The sequence below is a fragment of the Mchenga conophoros genome, linkage group LG13 (genome assembly GCF_057382185.1).
Source record: "Mchenga conophoros isolate Kocher_MC1m ecotype Shallow Benthic linkage group LG13, M_conophoros_male_GT1.1, whole genome shotgun sequence".
Classification (NCBI taxonomy): Eukaryota; Metazoa; Chordata; class Actinopteri; order Cichliformes; family Cichlidae; genus Mchenga; species Mchenga conophoros.
This window is the reverse complement of record NC_140538.1, coordinates 4517107-4533851: the sequence shown is the minus strand read 5'-3', so window position 1 is coordinate 4533851 and position 16745 is coordinate 4517107. Positions and strand designations below refer to the sequence as shown.

At 38.4% G+C, this 16745-nt stretch overlaps 2 protein-coding genes across 2 annotated transcripts in view; one reads left to right on the top strand and one right to left on the bottom strand.

Moving 5' to 3' along the window:
- nrg3a (neuregulin 3a) overlaps positions 1 to 16745 on the top strand; it is a 360952-nt gene that overhangs the window by 140474 nt on the left and 203733 nt on the right. The window lies entirely within an intron of this gene.
- On the bottom strand, positions 7598 to 8225 carry LOC146560722 (uncharacterized). Its single transcript, XM_085296131.1, has one exon. The coding sequence runs from the start codon at positions 8223 to 8225 to the stop codon at positions 7617 to 7619; it is 609 nt and encodes a 202-aa protein (XP_085152257.1). The 3' UTR covers positions 7598 to 7616.

The following is a 16745-nucleotide window of genomic DNA, read 5'->3' as shown; positions in this document are numbered from 1 at the left end:
GCCATATTGTAGGAATAAGACACAAAAACCTTTAGTCCTACATTTCCGCATTCCCCATCGTATGTGCTTGTGAGTGCGTGATAACAGGCACCTATATAGTAAGGTAAGCTCTAATTAGCACGCACTGTTTGTGCTTCCTCCTTTTTCTTCTCTCCAAGGCACAATCTTTCTGTTCTGTGCTGCACTAAACAAAGAACTTTGAAGTCTACTTTCAGAGCAAGGCCTAAAAATCCAAAAAAACAACTCATGTGCCCCGATTGAAACTATAACATAAGCAGTTTTGTTTCTTATCAAGTTTCATCAAAAAAAGGCTTAAAGGGAAAATCACAAGAATTACATTTAATATTCACTTTCATTGCTCTGTCATCATTTCACTTTTCCATTAAGCCTCCAGAAGCACGTACGTCTCAGTGGGATGAGAGTTCTTTGTTTTTCCAAGCGTATCCGGCAAAATGGAAAGATACAGTTATTTGAGTTCAATTACTCTGATTTGAGAACAGCAACAAGCTCTGCAAAGCTGGATTTTGTTTTACTTTGCTTAGAGGAAACCCTTGTGTGGAAAGTCTGATGATGTGCAAGTCTTGTCGGCCTGTTTGATTTGTCTGTCCCACTAATCTGTTACACCGTCCCTCCCTGCTCACCACGCACTCAGTGTCTAGCTAACAGCCATATTGCTGGAATAATGAAATTAATGTTTCATAGGCCATTACTGGGCCATGACAAGATGGATGAGAAAGAAGAAAAGAGATGAGAGGAACAGGAAATCAGGCCCGATGGAGAAGAAGGGGAAAAAACAACGTTATTTTCAGGGCTATGTGCTTTCTTGTTTTTCTTTTGCAGCTGACAGAAAGTCAGTATCGAGGATAAAGCTTCTGTGTGCTGGTTTTGATTCATTGTATTAATATTTTGTGAAAGTTGTCCATACAAATTGCAAAGATGTTAGCAAAAATGAGACTTTGAGATGGTCCAAACTTGTGATGGAGCCACAATGAGCAAGAGAAGGGGTGCACCCTAGACAGATTGGAGTCCATCACTGGGGAAATTCAATGAAACAGACCAGATTAGACATCCTCATCCACAGCGTAGCTCATTACACCAGAGTTGTATAGAAAATATTTTAAAATGCTTGTGTAGTTTTAAAAGAAAATAAACAAGCGCAGCCTTTTATCTTTTCCACTTCCTCACTACAGTAGTAATACATAATAATTATCTTAACAGGTTAGTGTTTTTCACAGTTGTGACCAAATAATCTTCACATTCACTTTTTTTTTCCACATTTAAGTCCACACAGTGAGGCCATGAGTGAGTTGGGATAAAGATGACAGAGTACTGTCCCTACTGGCCCTGATGCTGATGTGTTTACAATATTTATATGTATCCTGCTTGACCTTTAAAATCAGAAATGCAATTTTATGATATGGTCCTAAAGTCATTCCAAAGAATGACTTTAGGGAAAGAAGGCATGCAGGAAATAATGTTGCTTTATTTCTATCCTTTGTTTTTTCCGTTTCATCCAATCTTCTGCAATTCTTTAAGATTGAATGTATTGTGACAGGCATTTGGGACACATCTTGAAGTGTGTATATCTCACCAGGCAAGCATAAACAAGACAGTTTAAGTGTCTGACTTGTTGATTTGGTAGCTGACTGGCAGGAAAAAACATCTAGCAGACAGACTGGCAGACTGACTGACTGACTTCCTGGATGATTGGTAGAGACTCTTTCTAACTGGCTGGTTGTTTGCTTGATTGAATGGCTGAGTGACAGACTGGTTGACTGAGAGCTAAAAGATGGACCGCTGCAGAAGCAAAAATGGGTTTGATGTGTATACACCCACACAAGTATCATGATTAGATATTGTCCATGCCCAGTGGGGTTCTTGTGGTTATGCATGTATAGGAGTAGTAAACAGACTCAGGAAAACCTGAAAGTCTAAAGTATAGAAAATGTCACTGCTGGACAGCAAGCAAGACAGACCTCATCAACAATTCTATGTGTATTTACAGCTGACCATAAAATTGACTCTGTGTTTGTTAGTCAGAATGTAGCATGTGAGAGGAACAGGTCAAAATAAACGTCATAGTTTGAGATGAAAGCGAAAGTGATTATTCTTCCTCAATTCCAAGGATTTGATCGGATACGTGCTGATTTTCAGATGCATGTGTTTTGGACTTAGAAAGAAAAAGCAATTTGAATCTAAATTATTAGTATTTATTATTAGTATTTAATAAATGAAATACAAATTTAATGTGTTCTGCTTTATCTAATTTAAAACATCTGTACTTTTGGGGTATATTATATGGTTATTACAGAGTGGATTTTCAGTTTTTCATCAAATGCATATATTCCACAAAAGAACAAGTTAAAGAAATGGTGACATAGTCAGAGAAAACGCGTCCCCTGTCATATCTGTTTTGTTTTTTTTGTTTTTTTGCCAAAAACAAAGCGTTGGCACACAGATTTAGACAGAAACTCAGATAACTTACAGAGATGTACATTCTGTCTCTCCTGATCATTTAACTGGCCATGTGCTTCAGGGCTTTATAAATTATAGTTGCTGAGAGAGTAAGGCCTAGATTTCTATCACCAACTGTGCTTTAACTTTCCTAAAAGGCATCCCTTAACATGTTTTCATTGATCAGGAGCCTGGAGCGCTGTAGGACAAGGTGCTTGGTCAGAAGTTGAATATGTGTGTTCTTTTTCTGAGATGTGTCAGAGTTTATGAGGTTGTGCTGGGTGTATGCTGTTAAACTAGTGTCATCTGTCTTTGCACAGGCAGACTTGGCCTGTTGTGTACTGTTTAGTGGTTTTGTGTGCCTTGCATGTGGGAGTTTGTCAGATGGTAAGTTTTGGCCCAGTTCACTTTTAGCTTTGAACAGTCTAGACTTTGGATCTTTTGAACACAGATAAATGCTTCCAGTCCGTTATAATTTCTGGAGAACAGTAATGCTCACCAGGTGCTTTTGACAGCACCGGGTAATCGTAATAGTGAGACAGCATATTATAACCCTAAATTCTGGTTTTTTGGTCTTTTTTTTTCTTCTCTAAACCTAATCAGCAAGAAACGAAACTAAATTGAAACATTACTGATATAAGAAAGCTATATAATACAGCAGTTGCATTTGCCTGACTGTCAAACCTATGACTGGAAATAACTGGTTTCCAGTGCATTAATTTATTTATATCTGACATACTTAAAGAGAGGTTAACTTTCTGAAAACTTAAAATAGCAAGTGTGTAAAATACAAAACAGTTAATAAATAAACTGAATAGTAACATTTATATATCCTGTTGAAGTTGCTTTCACTTCTGTGGGACCACAGGACACCCAGACATGCCCACGTTTCCTGGTGGCCTGAGCTGTACCACTGCGGTGTCAAACTAGAGGCAGTAAATGCACGTGATCCAGTTTAGCCACTTCATACCAGCTTACATTGCAAAGCTTTTTCACAATTGGTAAGGGTGCATGTTGGTGTTTGCACTGGAGATGAAAACTAGTGGGATGGGAAAAAATGTGATTAAGCTTAGCTCATGAAAGAGTAATAACATCAAACCAAGTCATTACTTTTATGCAACTGGCCTGTTTCTCATTTGCACAGGAGAGAGCCTTACATAGAAAGGTAATTCCAGCTCTCCAGGAACCAGCATGCATAATGAATGGCTGTTTAACTTGATACATGCCACTGTAGCAAGCTGCTTTGCATGCTGGAGGTCCCACTTTGGTCTTGTGCAGGTCATAATGAAGCAATATTTTTGACAGATTTTGCACGTGTTCGACCAATAAAGTGTCTGAAATCCTCACACACCTCCACTTCTAATACCGTGGCCGACATTCCCTGCTTAGAGGGCCTGCCTGGGTGAGGCAAGATAGCTCCACCTCGTCTCTTGCCCTCTCCATTGACAAGACAATCACCCACCTCTTCAATAATTTAGACTGAGAGGTGTTTCTTTCATTTCAATATTCCTGGCCAAATGGCATTATAGGGCGGTCTTGTCGAGCTCAAATGCGAAAAGAATGTCTTTAATTATTTATTTCCTAAGGTTTTTGCACTGCCTGACTGTTTTTTCCTGTTTTTCCTTTTCCAATCTCTCTCCCTTCTGCTCCACTGGACCTTGGTTGAATGGTCTCTGTTTCTCCTTGCTCCTTCTTCTGCGTATTAAACAGGTAAGTTAGCTTGATCACACCATATTTATAGAGTCATGCAATAGGCTCACCTCACACTGTATTATTTAGTGCTGTGTACCCAGAGTTACGTGTCGTTACCTGACAGTGGGCTGGGTCATGTATCTCTTGAACAGTAACTGTGGTCACTGATGTGGAGCAGAAAATCCTTGCTTCAGTGGTATTTATTTTCACAGCTTTTCTAAGGTGGCTTTAGGGATGCTGAGTTGTTGTGACCTTATTTAGCTGATGAACGTCTCATCCGTAAGGAGACCTAATCCTTTACTCTATGTGTTAAAATGAGCAGACATTGACTCCTTTTACACACAAATTTGAAGCATGGTGCGGTTTTGCAAAGAGTACTGTTGGGAGAAAAGATTGTGGTTGGTGCAGCAGAGCTTGAAAGCGTTGCCTTAAATGACAGAGGTGATGTCAGAGTGATCTCATGAGGGAAAAACGCATGACTAATGAGAAATCAAAGTGGGATGTGTGATATCAGACTGCTGTAAAGCCTTTAGGGGTATGCACTGATATCACATTAAGAGGTATTAGAAAACAGATTTATATGGAAAGTCTCATGTAAAAAAGCTTGAATTACCCATTCATTCTTTTTTATTTGTCTGTAGAATTTTACGAATACACATGCAACACAGCAATAGTCACACTGAACTCACAGGATTCTGACAAAAACAATTCTGGTTTTATCCATCAGTGACACACACATTCTGATGATTCACTGTATAGAAATTATAAAGAAAAAATATAAAAATATAAAAAAGTTTGTTCACACTCACACTTCCAGTAAAATAATGCAACAAAACTAATTTGATAGCAAATTTATTGGAAAAAGCATTGTGATTCCACCAACCAGCTGTTTTATTACACTACAATACACAAATAGTGCATGGTCAAAACATTGTAGAGTTAAGACTTTATAACATAATGTCTGTGTATGAGTAGATGTAGAAAAGAAGAGCAAAACCTGTGTTGATGTCTTTTTACACTAAAATAGCTAACTTAAAATGAATAAAAGGTAACTATTGGTCTTTTTTCCAGCACAGAAAATTTAGAAAAATATAAAATTATCCTATCTTATCCACCTATTCCACATGGAGTAGGCAAGGCAAGTTTATTTATATAGCACAATTCAACAACAAGGTGATTCAAAGTGCTTTACAGAGACATTAAAAACAAAAACAAATAAAAAGCATGATTTAAAATTGATTTAAAAAAACAAAACAAGAAACAAACAAAAAAAACAGTATATAAAATCAGAACAGTAGATAAAATCAGCAGTTAAAATGTAAGTTTTAAAATTTAAGCTTTTATTCAAATGCAGCTAAGAATAGGTGAGTCTTCAACCTGGATTCAAATAAACTGAGTGTTTCAGCTGATCTGAGGCTTTCTGGGAGTTTGTTCCAAATATAAGGAGCATAAAAGCTGAATGCAGCTTCTCCGTGTCTGGTTCTGACTCTGGGAACTCATAAAAGACCGGATCCAGATGACCTGAGGGATCTGGAAGGTTCATACTGGGTCAGGAGGTCACTGATGTATTTTGGTCCTAAACCATTCAGAGCTTTATAGACCAGCATCAACTTTAAAGTCTATCCTCTGATAGACAGGCAGCCAGTGTAAAGACCTCAGAGCTGGACTGACGTGGTCCACTCTTTTGGTCTTAGTGAGGACTCGAGCAGCAGCAGAGTTCTGAATGAGCTGTAGTTGCCTGACTGATTTTTTTAGGTAGACCTGTAAAGGTGCTGTTACAGTAATCAAGCCTACTAAAGATGAATGCATGGACTAGTTTTTCCAGGTCCTGTTGAGACATCAGATCTTTTATCCTTGAAATATTCTTGAGGTGATAGTAAGCTGATTTTGCTATTGTCTTAATGTGTTTTTCTAAGTTTAGGTCTGCATCCATCACTACACCCAAATTTCTCGCCTGGTTTTTGGTTTTTAGGTGTATAGATTGAAGTTCTCTGGTGACCTGTAATCGTTTTTCTTTGGCACCAAAGACTATTACTTCAGTTTAGTTTTTGTTTAGCTGGAGAAAATTGTGTGTCATCTGCATAGCTATGATAGTTTATTTTGTTGTTCTTTATAATCTGTGCTAGTGGGAGCATGTAAATGTTAAACAGAAGGGGTCCCAAGATGGAACCTTGGGGAACTCCACATGTGATACCTGTCTGTTCAGATGTGAAGTTACCTATTGATACAAAGTATTTCCTGTTGTCTAAGTATGTTTTGAACCAGTTTAGTACAGTTCCTGAAAGACCTGCCCAGTTCTCCAGTCGTTTGAGTAATATGTTGTGGTCAACTGTATGAAATGCTGCACTGAGATCCAGTAAAACTAGGACTGACATTTTTCCACTGTCTGTATTCAGACATATGTCATTAAACACTTTGGTCAGAGCGGTTTCAGTGCTGTGGTTCTGTCTAAGACTTGACTGGAAGGCAGAAGTTTATTTTTGGCAGCAGATGCTATTTCCTATACATATATAGACAGTTGGAGCCTGGGAGAGAAACAGCAAAGCAGACAGTCTGAAGCGGCATGAAAGCAGGAGGTGGGTTGCAAAGTGGCTTGTACCTGTAGACTAACTCTGTCCAGGCTTGAATAGTGTTAACGGTGGTATCAGCTAATGTGGGCTATATCTAAAATAAATGGGTTTGATGTGGTCACAGCTAAGTGAACAAAACCTATGCTTAGTTTTTCAGCGGAAGTCCCTTGTTCTCCAAAACTGTGTCCTGTGAGTAGTACTGTCTAATGATCAAGGCCAAGAAGGACTTAACTGAGCTTCAATTTTGCTACAACATGATGACCAAATATTCTGTTATTTCCAGTCTCCACTACTACCATTGTACAAATCTTTATTTAAATAGTGACTTTGCAAGTCCTGGAGTAAAAACCGAGATGGTCACTTTTTCAAGTTCAAGTTCAAAGTTTATTCGCCACATGCAGTGGCAGGTTGCCCTGCAGTGGAATGAACCCGCCCCCCGACTTTACACATACAACACAGACATCACATGGGGATACAAGTCAGAGAACGGTTGCATTACAGAAAAAAACACTGAAATGTACACTACAGTGGGAAAGGTACAAGAAGAAAAAAAGAGACCTCTACTCATGCTGGGCTACAGGAGGACAGCATGAGAACAGGAAACAAAAAAAACCCTCCTCTGCACAGAAAAGCACATAAACGTCCACAGTACAACATTATAGAGCACGTGACCAGCAACAGGGTTGGGTAGGGGATAAGGAGTAATCCCAGGCAACACAGCAGCCATCCTGCCACTGCGCCGACTCTCCAGCGCGGGCCCAGACCCGCCTCGTGTTCCCAGGAGGCAACAAGCATCGAAGGCTCCAGCCTTCGGCCTGAGCAGCTGGCACCGTGGTGTCCATATGTTGAATATTGTTGATTTCTCCTTTATGTGAGCAGCTCCGAATTTCAAGCTATTCTTTAACACTCCGACACTGGTCTCTCGATCTCCCGTTGGAGAGCCGCGAGCCTCCCCATGATGGTATCAAACTTCTGTTCCGTGGTGTTGTCATTCTGTTGATTCTGAGACCCCACAACTGCAGTGAGCCGTTCTGCGATGTGATCCAACTTTCGCTCAAGGGTGTCATTTTGAGCAGGCCTCTCTTTGATGTATCCCATCATACGCTCAATGTTGTTATTTTGAGTCTTCACGGCAGCCGTAAGCGTCTCCAAGGTGTTAACCATGCTGCGTTCGTTGTGAGAGGTCGCGCCTCGTCCCATCGCTTCAATTCCAGCGGGCAGCCTTGGGGGGGTTTGAACAGCCGGTTCTGCTCTCTTATTTCTCCGATAAGTCAGGGCCAAGCCAGCTCCCATCAGCAAGAACCCTGTTATCATGGTTCCGAATAGGTAGATATCTTCAGCGTCCTCGATCGACAGTCCCGCCAGGCACGTGACCCTCCAGTTCTGCCACCCGTCCATCGTGTATCCGGCACGGAAAGTCCCTCCAGGGCACTCGGGCTCTCCTGGGCCCAGACTTCTCATTGAGAAAAGGGTGTCAATAGCATTCAGAGACCAGTTGATCAAATCCATAATTCTCTTTTCGGTTTAAGAGAACGACAGTGCGAGAGTGTTCCAGGGAAAGTAATACACATGAGACAAGACAAGGACACAAGAGGCTAAGCAGGGAAGATAAGGGTAAGGAGGAGAGGAGAAAAGTGCGACTGCCTTCGCTGAGAGCCAAACGAGATTATTTTACTGTTATTATGTTTCCTAAAAAATGACTTCTCACATTATATCAAGCTAATGTCTTATGGCTCCAAATGGCCCTAATCCTGAAGCATCCTGTGAATGAACAGGACTCCTTGAGTTCTGGGGTTATTTGATAAAGCAGGGCTGTTTGAAAGCTGGGTCAACCATGTGTGATCGCTAAATTAAACCAGGAAACTGAATGGAACCACACTTGTATCTCGAGTGATGTGACAGTCAGAGCTTTTATTTTCCTTGTACAAGACAGGAACCTAATATATATACCTAAACAATGCTGTCACAAACACGCCAGACTGAGGATTAAAAAAAAAGTTTGTGACAAACAGAGAAAAGATCAAACCATTGAAAATAGAGAGGATCAGTGCATTTGTCTGGATGACAAATGATGTCTCACACTTATCGCTGTAGGAAATCAAACTATGTCAGAGAGCACAGAAATGATGACAGAGCACAAAAGAAGTTTTCAGGCTATACAGACATATCAAGAGAAGACTTTTGAACAGTGTAACATTTGTAGTGACAACAGTGTAGTGTTATATTTCTGAAGGGATGAATGGAAACTAAACACTAGAGGACTTAGGTTTAAGATTCAGAAAAGCCTTGTTTTTTCACTGAAGGCACTACATGAGTTGTAGGACAATGAACACTCAAATACAATTTGGATTGATATGAAGTACTACTTGACTTTTTGCAGAGTCAGAATGAGTAACACTCGACGTGAGCGTGTTTCACTGGCGTAGACTCAAACCACATTGTTTGAGAACAACAATACCTCACGTTGAAATCAACGGAACAATGCAAAATATTTTGGGTCCAAAAAGCATAGTATGCTACACTTCTACAATGCATTCATCATTTTAGTGATGGTGTATACTGTCCTTTAGCAGCTTAGCTCAGTAGCCAAAATGGAAGTAACAAGATCCTGTCATAAATCCAGAAAAAGTGCTGGGACATCAGCCATAAAGGTGACAGGTTAAAAAAAACATTCTGGAACAACAGCATGAGGAACGAGACAATCACAGTCCACCCATTCTGTCACTCAGACTGTAGGATATATTGATGTAGAGTATACAGGATGGTGCGGATAACTAAGTGGACTAGTTCTTACATAGTTCTTTTCTACTTTTTTGTACCTGACCACTCAAAGCGCTTTATACAATGTGCCTTATTCACCCATTCATACAAGCACTATTCTATGCTTAAGTGCTTTCTATCTAACATTCACACACTTCCACACTCCGAAACCGCAGGTTGCTTTCTTTCGTAGGGCTATTTGGCATATCCCACCCCAGTGTGTGGCTGCGTGGGACATTTGAGGAATGGCAGTACAATGGCTAATATGGACCACTTCAAACATATTCAGCTTCAGTCTGCAGGAATCTTTGTTTTTAGTCTTTTAGAACTTGAGCAACACACCTGGAATTAATTTATTTTAGTTTCATTACTGTGAAGACAAGATTCACTTTGGTTTTACAATGTGATGAAAACAGTCAGTGAGTTGTAGACCACAAGCCAGATGGACGATATTGGCAGTGGAGCCTCTGCAATCTTTTTTAAAACTCAAGATCACAACAGTCTCACAAAAGGTTTTGTTAGATTTAGGTCCACTAAAGAGCCACTAAATTAAAAACCAGACAATGTCTATGATAAATGTATACTCTAAGTGTTAGGTTATACTTTTAGAGCACTAACTTGTGTTATTTATCTTAAATTGATTCTGCAACTGGATAATAATTTTTTTGAGTCCAGAGATTCTATTAGTAGCAACTCAAAGTGTGTGTGTGTGTGTGTGTGTGTGTGCGTGCGTGCGTGCGTGCGTGCGTGCGTGCGAAAGGTGTGGAAGCTCCTGTGTGTAGTGCTGTGAGCATGTGCTGTGTGCAGTCTGAGCCTAAACCTCCACTGTGGTCATAGGAGCAGCCTAATGGTATTTTCCATTTCCTCGCTGTGGGAGACGTCTTTATGGATAGTGTGTGTGTTGACTTCCATTCAGGATTCATGGTCATGGCCATGAGGGGAGAACATTGGATGTGTGTTTGTGCATGTGTGTGTGGTGGAGTTGATGTGCTACTACTAAATGTAATGATATGTGAATGAACGAATGGAAGAATTGCTATAAAAATGACCCCCTCACCCACCCTAAATAGCCTAAAAAATCACCATTAACCATTTAGCAGCTTAGACCAGTGCAAAGAACAGACAGATGCATAACCATCCTCAAAGACTGCATGTTATTTGCGTATAAATTTAGCAAATTAGGTAAGATTTTAATATAAATTTTGCATCAGTTAAGCAGCTATAAAGCAATAAAGTAGTATATCTCTGACTTGTTCCTCTTTATCTGGATAACATTTTCTGCATAACAAGAAGTTATGCAACTTAAATAGACAAAAGTTGTATTCTGGTGGCCACTGACTCTAATGTATATTGCATGATTTTCCACCTTATAGAGTTTATAATCTCCGGCTCGTTGTGCAAGAGAGACAATTTGTAAACATCTGCTGTTTACTGCTCTTAACATTGATTTCCCATTGAAATAATCTCTCTATACATGAGATTCTAGGAGTGTAGATAACCACTAGAAAAATTTGCATTTCCTGCGAAAATGCAGTGTGGATGCTTTAAAGCTGAAGCTGTATGCAAAAAGTAGCTGAAAAAGCTGAAAAGTTGCAGAAATTGTAAAAACTTTGCAGAAGCAAAGGAACTTTGCTAAAATGGAATAACTTAGCAGAACTGCAATATCTTAGAGGAAACATAATACTTGGCAGAAATACAATAGCATAGCAGAACTTAGCAGAAATATTGTAACTTACCAGAAACATAACTTCTCAAAAATACAAGAATTTAGGAGAAATAGTATAAGATAACAGAAAGAATATATTTAGACAAAAATACTTAAGCATTACAGAAACACTATGATTTAGAAAAATAGTACAACATAGCAGAAATACTGTGATTTACCAGAGACACTGTGATGAACTATGAATATTGTAATTTTAAATTAAGACTATGTTTTAGCACAAATATTATAATTTGGCAGAAATACTATGATACAGCACAAATACTCTGGTTTAGCACAAATATTATAACATAGCAGAAATACAATTATATAGCAGAAATGCTATATTTAGAAAGAAAAATATAATATAGTAGAAATAGTATGATTGAGCAGAAATACTACAATATAGCATAATAACAATGATTTAGCAGAAATACTATGATTGAGCAGAAGTACTAAGATGTAGTAAAAGTACTTTGATTTAACAGAAATACAATTATGGAGGAGTAATACTTTAAAATGGGAGAAATATTGATACACACACACACATACACAGAGCCTAAAGGTAAGAGTATTTGTGCCAATGTGAGGTCCATATTAGAAAAGCTGGTAAAATCATAAAAGTTTGCAGAATTGTAATAAATGATGAATATGAATTACTGGTCTGTGACAGTGTATTAATTTGTAGGGAAAAAAACATGTTGACCAAGGTGGAATCGAACCCACGATCTTTGGCTTGCAGACCCGTGTCATTACCAACTGCGCCACTGGGAAAGAGAGGAGCAGGGTGATGAGCAGTCAGAATTAGATCCCGGTGAGAGGCGAAAAACGCCGTTTTTTGGAGTTACAAAACGTTGTGTAACTCAAAAACTAGGTGGACTAGAGGCATAATTCTTGTACTGGGTGAATCAGCGGACTTTGGTGTACTTTGACTGCGATTTTCATTGCTCTTTGTACAACTGTCGCTGAGATATGACGAGAGAGGAAACGGAAGACCTCAGACATGATTGGCTGGCTGGGAAGCCGTGCAGGCCCTGATATGTGATATATGTCTGAGTCCGCACAGAGGATTGGCTGCCTGGCAGAAATATATAGAAATAGTATGATTAAGCATAAATACTACATTTAGCAGAAATACTATATTAAGCACAAATCCTATAAAAAGCAGAAATAATATATTAAGCACAAATCCTATAAAAAGCAGAAATACTATATTAAGCACAAATCCTATTAAAGGCAGAAATAGTATATTAAGCACAAATCTTATAAAATAGCAGAAATAGTATGATTTAGCACAATAGTAATAAATTAAACAGAAAAATTGGAAAAGCAAAATGGACAGCTGAAGAAATGCTGAACATGCTGAGGGTCCCTCAAATATACTTGTTAAATGAAAAAAATCAGCAAAAAAAAATATAACAGCCACACAATCAGAAATATGTACACACAAGGAAACACACATGCATAGAGAGACACACACACAAGATCCAATTCAGTCAACCAGTCTAAATATATTGAATTTGAATCTTAGAATGAGATCATCCCATTAAAAGGCCTTCTCTCTCTCTCTCTCTCTCTCTCTCTCTCTGTCACACACACACACACACACACACTGCTGAATTTGAATCCACCAATCAGAGAGCCTGTGCACTTTTTCCTGCCAAAACAGGTGCATCTATTTACACACGCAGCACAGAGAGACACAGGATTATCCGGTTGTTCAGTCTGACGTCACTAGCCGTGTCTGGGTCTAAACTCCGCTGCAGGTCCATATATCAAACGATCACTATGGCATTACTGTGAGTTGAAAAACTGTCTAAAGTCTTTCATCTTTAATAAAATGATCAGCGTTCTGCTCTACCAGGTGTAACAATTGAGTTTAACATCCAGGCATCCATGAAAACAGAATTTATGACATTTAACGGAGTTAGAAGTTAGCAGGGAGTTAGCTCGCTAGCTTCTATCTAAATACAATATAGCATGTCCTGACTGCGGGGTTTTGGAAACAAATTAAAACGTACAGCTCTGTTATCACTTCCAACATAAATGAAGACAGAAAGCTAAACAGCAGTGACGTTTGTAGGGTTACTGAAGTTTGGCTAGCTGGTATATAATGATGTGCTACGTGACCGCTAGCGACACAGCTATGTTAGCATAATATAAACAAGCTAACTTTTTTTCCACTTGATAAAAGTTACCGTGAGTGTTCTCGGTGGTCAGGAACAAATGTAATTGCATGGCAGGATGCTGTAAACGGACCAAACTTCAGCCAGGAGAACAACTGAGATAATCCATCCACAATACGAGGTTAGTCATTCATATACTGCTGCATGGGCTGGGCTGTAGTTACATCCTAAGGTTTTAAAAACTGAGCTTAAATAAATGATTAGCGGTAATAAAAGCCGAGGGAGGTCAACAGTGATCGCTGACTGTTTTAGGAGCTTTTTGAGATCAAATAGAAGAAAATACATAACATTAAACATGTTAACAACACAAATGCCATATTAAACGCAGACTACTTTAGACCCGGAAGTAGGATTCGTCGCGTCATCACTGAACAACCGGATTGCAGTCTATTTCTCATAATGACGACTCCCCTCAAACAAATGACCATAATTTCCTAACCGTAGGGGCTAGAGCGGTCATTCTTACACCGTTTTGTTCAGAAGAGATGGGGGAATCTTCAAGTGTTGACAATTTATCATTAAAATATGAATTTTTAGAGATATATGACATGGATGACTTGTTGACTTAGAAGCCACGAATTCCCCAATATGCAAATTTGAATGCCTCAGACCACATATATGATTGGCTGGCTGGGAAGCCGTGCAGGCCCTGATTTGTGGATTTGAATTCCTCAGCCCTCAGATATGATTGGCTGGCTTAGAAGCCATGAAGGCCCCAATATGCAAATTTGAATGCCTCAGGACACATATATGATTGGCTGGGAAGCCGTGCAGGCCCTGATTTGAAAATTTGAATGTCTCAGTCCTCACAGAGGATTGGCTGCCTGGGGACCTGGCAGAAATATATAGAAATACTATGATTAAGCATAAATACTACATTTAGTAGAAATACTATGTTTTAGCACAAATACTATAAAAAGCAGAAATACTATAATTTAGCAGAAATACTATATTAAGCACAAATCCTATAAAAAGCAGAAATAGTATGATTAAGCATAAACACTACATTTAGTAGAAATACTATGTTTTAGCACAAATACTATAAAAAGCAGAAATACTATAATTTAGCAGAAATACTATATTAAGCACAAATCCTATAAAAAGCAGAAATAGTATGATTAAGCATAAACACTACATTTAGTAGAAATACTATGTTTTAGCACAAATACTATAAAAAGCAGAAATACTATAATTTAGCAGAAATACTATATTAAGCACAAATCCTATAAAAAGCAGAAATAGTATGATTAAGCATAAACACTACATTTAGTAGAAATACTATGTTTGAGCAAAAATCCTATAAAAAGCAGAAATACTATATTAGGCACAAATCCTATAAAAAGCAGAAATAGTATGATTAAGCATAAATACTACATTTAGTAGAAATACTATGTTTTAGCACAAATAGTATAAAAAGCATAAATACTGTAATTTAGCAGAAATACTATATTAGGCACAAATTCTATGAAAAGCAGAAATAGTATGATTAAGCATAAATACTACATTTAGTAGAAATACTATGTTTTAGCACAAATCCTATAAAAAGCAGAAATACTGTACTATGATTTAGTAGAAAAACTATAAATAATCAGAAATACTATATTTGGCAGAAATACTATATTTTGCACAAATCTTATAAAATAGCAGAAATAGTATGATTTAGCACAATAGTAATAAGTTAAACAGAAAAATTGGAAAAGCAAAATGGACAGCTGAAAAAATGCTGAACATGCTGAGGGTCCCTCAAATATACTTGTTAAATGAAAAAATCAGCAAAAAGATGCACAGGGAGAGAGAAGTAAGTTTCTAGGTCAGCCTGGGAGCTGCTGAATTTGAATCCACCAATCAGAGAGCCTGTGTACTTTTTCCCGCCAAAACAGGTGCATCTATTTACAGACGCAGCACAGAGAGGCACAGGATTATTGCAGCCTATTTCTCATAATGACGACTCCCCTCAAACAAATGACCATAATTTCCTAACCGTAGGGGCTAGAGCGGTCATTCTTACACCGTTTTGTTCAGAAGAGATGGGGGAATCTTCCAGTGTTGACAATTTATCATTAAAATGTGAATTATTAAAGATATTTGACTTCTAATGCACCATAACTGAGTAGAGCGAAGCAAAAACTGGCTTGACTTGCCCTCAAACAACGCTTTGTAACTCGAAATCTATTTGGAGTATCGATATCATTCTTTCACCGTAAGAGACAGCAGGCTTTGGTGAACAGTCATGGAAATTTTCAGGTCTCTGTGGAAATCCAACAAAAAGTTATGACGAGAGAAAAAAGTGGTTCATTTCCAGGGTTTGAAATTTGAAGAAATCTGAGCGACGGACGAATTTCCTACCCTCAAACAAGTCCAACTCATTTCAGAACGGTAATACGTGAGAAAGAAATTCTTGAATTGTGAGCGTCACGAGTGTCTGAAGATATACCGGGACAAGCCTCATGTCTTAACTTTGCTTCGTTAAGGAGATATGATGATTCGAATATGCCTCTCATTACAGAAATGCAGCGGTGATTTTGAACAAACTCTCCATTGACTTTATATGGAGAGTTTTCCGACATTGTGTTGGTCTGAGGAGATTTGCGAAAGTTCTATGAATACCACAACAATGATAGTGACATTTTCGGAAACCCAGCAAAAATACCTATGTTTTGATGTATAATTTGTGGAAGTTGAGTGAAGATTGAGCAAGTAGCAAGAAGTTGTTCGGACATGAAGAGAAGACTGCAAAACCTTCAGTGGCACACTGGAAGCCAAGTGCATAGCAACCATAACAACGCATGTATTTTGTGAAAAATCACAATTTTGCAACTGAAAACTTTAAGAGGCATAAAGGTAAAACGGTAAAAGATTTGAAAAAGCTGAATCATACCTGAATAGCCCAATAATTTGAGAACATTTTAAAGTTTGAATGGTTGTTCTACGTGAAAATATGAGGAAGTAGTTAAGTTTCAGAAACAAGCAAATTTTAGCAGAATTGCAGAAGTTTCCCATTCATTTCAATGGGACAAATTAAGCTTAATATTTTAAAAAGTATAATAGTGAAAAATACCAAAAGACATAGCAGGAATTAGCAGAAATAGCAGAATATTTTAAAATTTGAACGGTGAAAATCGGCTGAAAATTGTGGAAGTAGTTAAGTGCCAAAAAGTGTACGGAAGTCCCAAGAGGAACTCAATAGTGTGGATGCTTAAAGCATCCACACAATTAGTGAGAGGTAGAGCTGGGGATGAGAGCAAGAGAATGGTTATAAGCTGGAAATAGCTCGGATAGAGTGAAATTCAACGAGCAAAGAAGGGTAGACAAAAGAAGCGGTGGATAAATGGGAAGAAAAGGGGTTGAGTTCATGGTATGCAATTCATGACCGCCTTCTTT

Excerpts from the sequence above, each read along its gene's own strand:
- LOC146560722 (XM_085296131.1), bottom strand. The coding sequence starts at position 8,225 with ATGGATTTGATCAACTGGTCTCTGAATGCTATTGACACCCTTTTCTCA.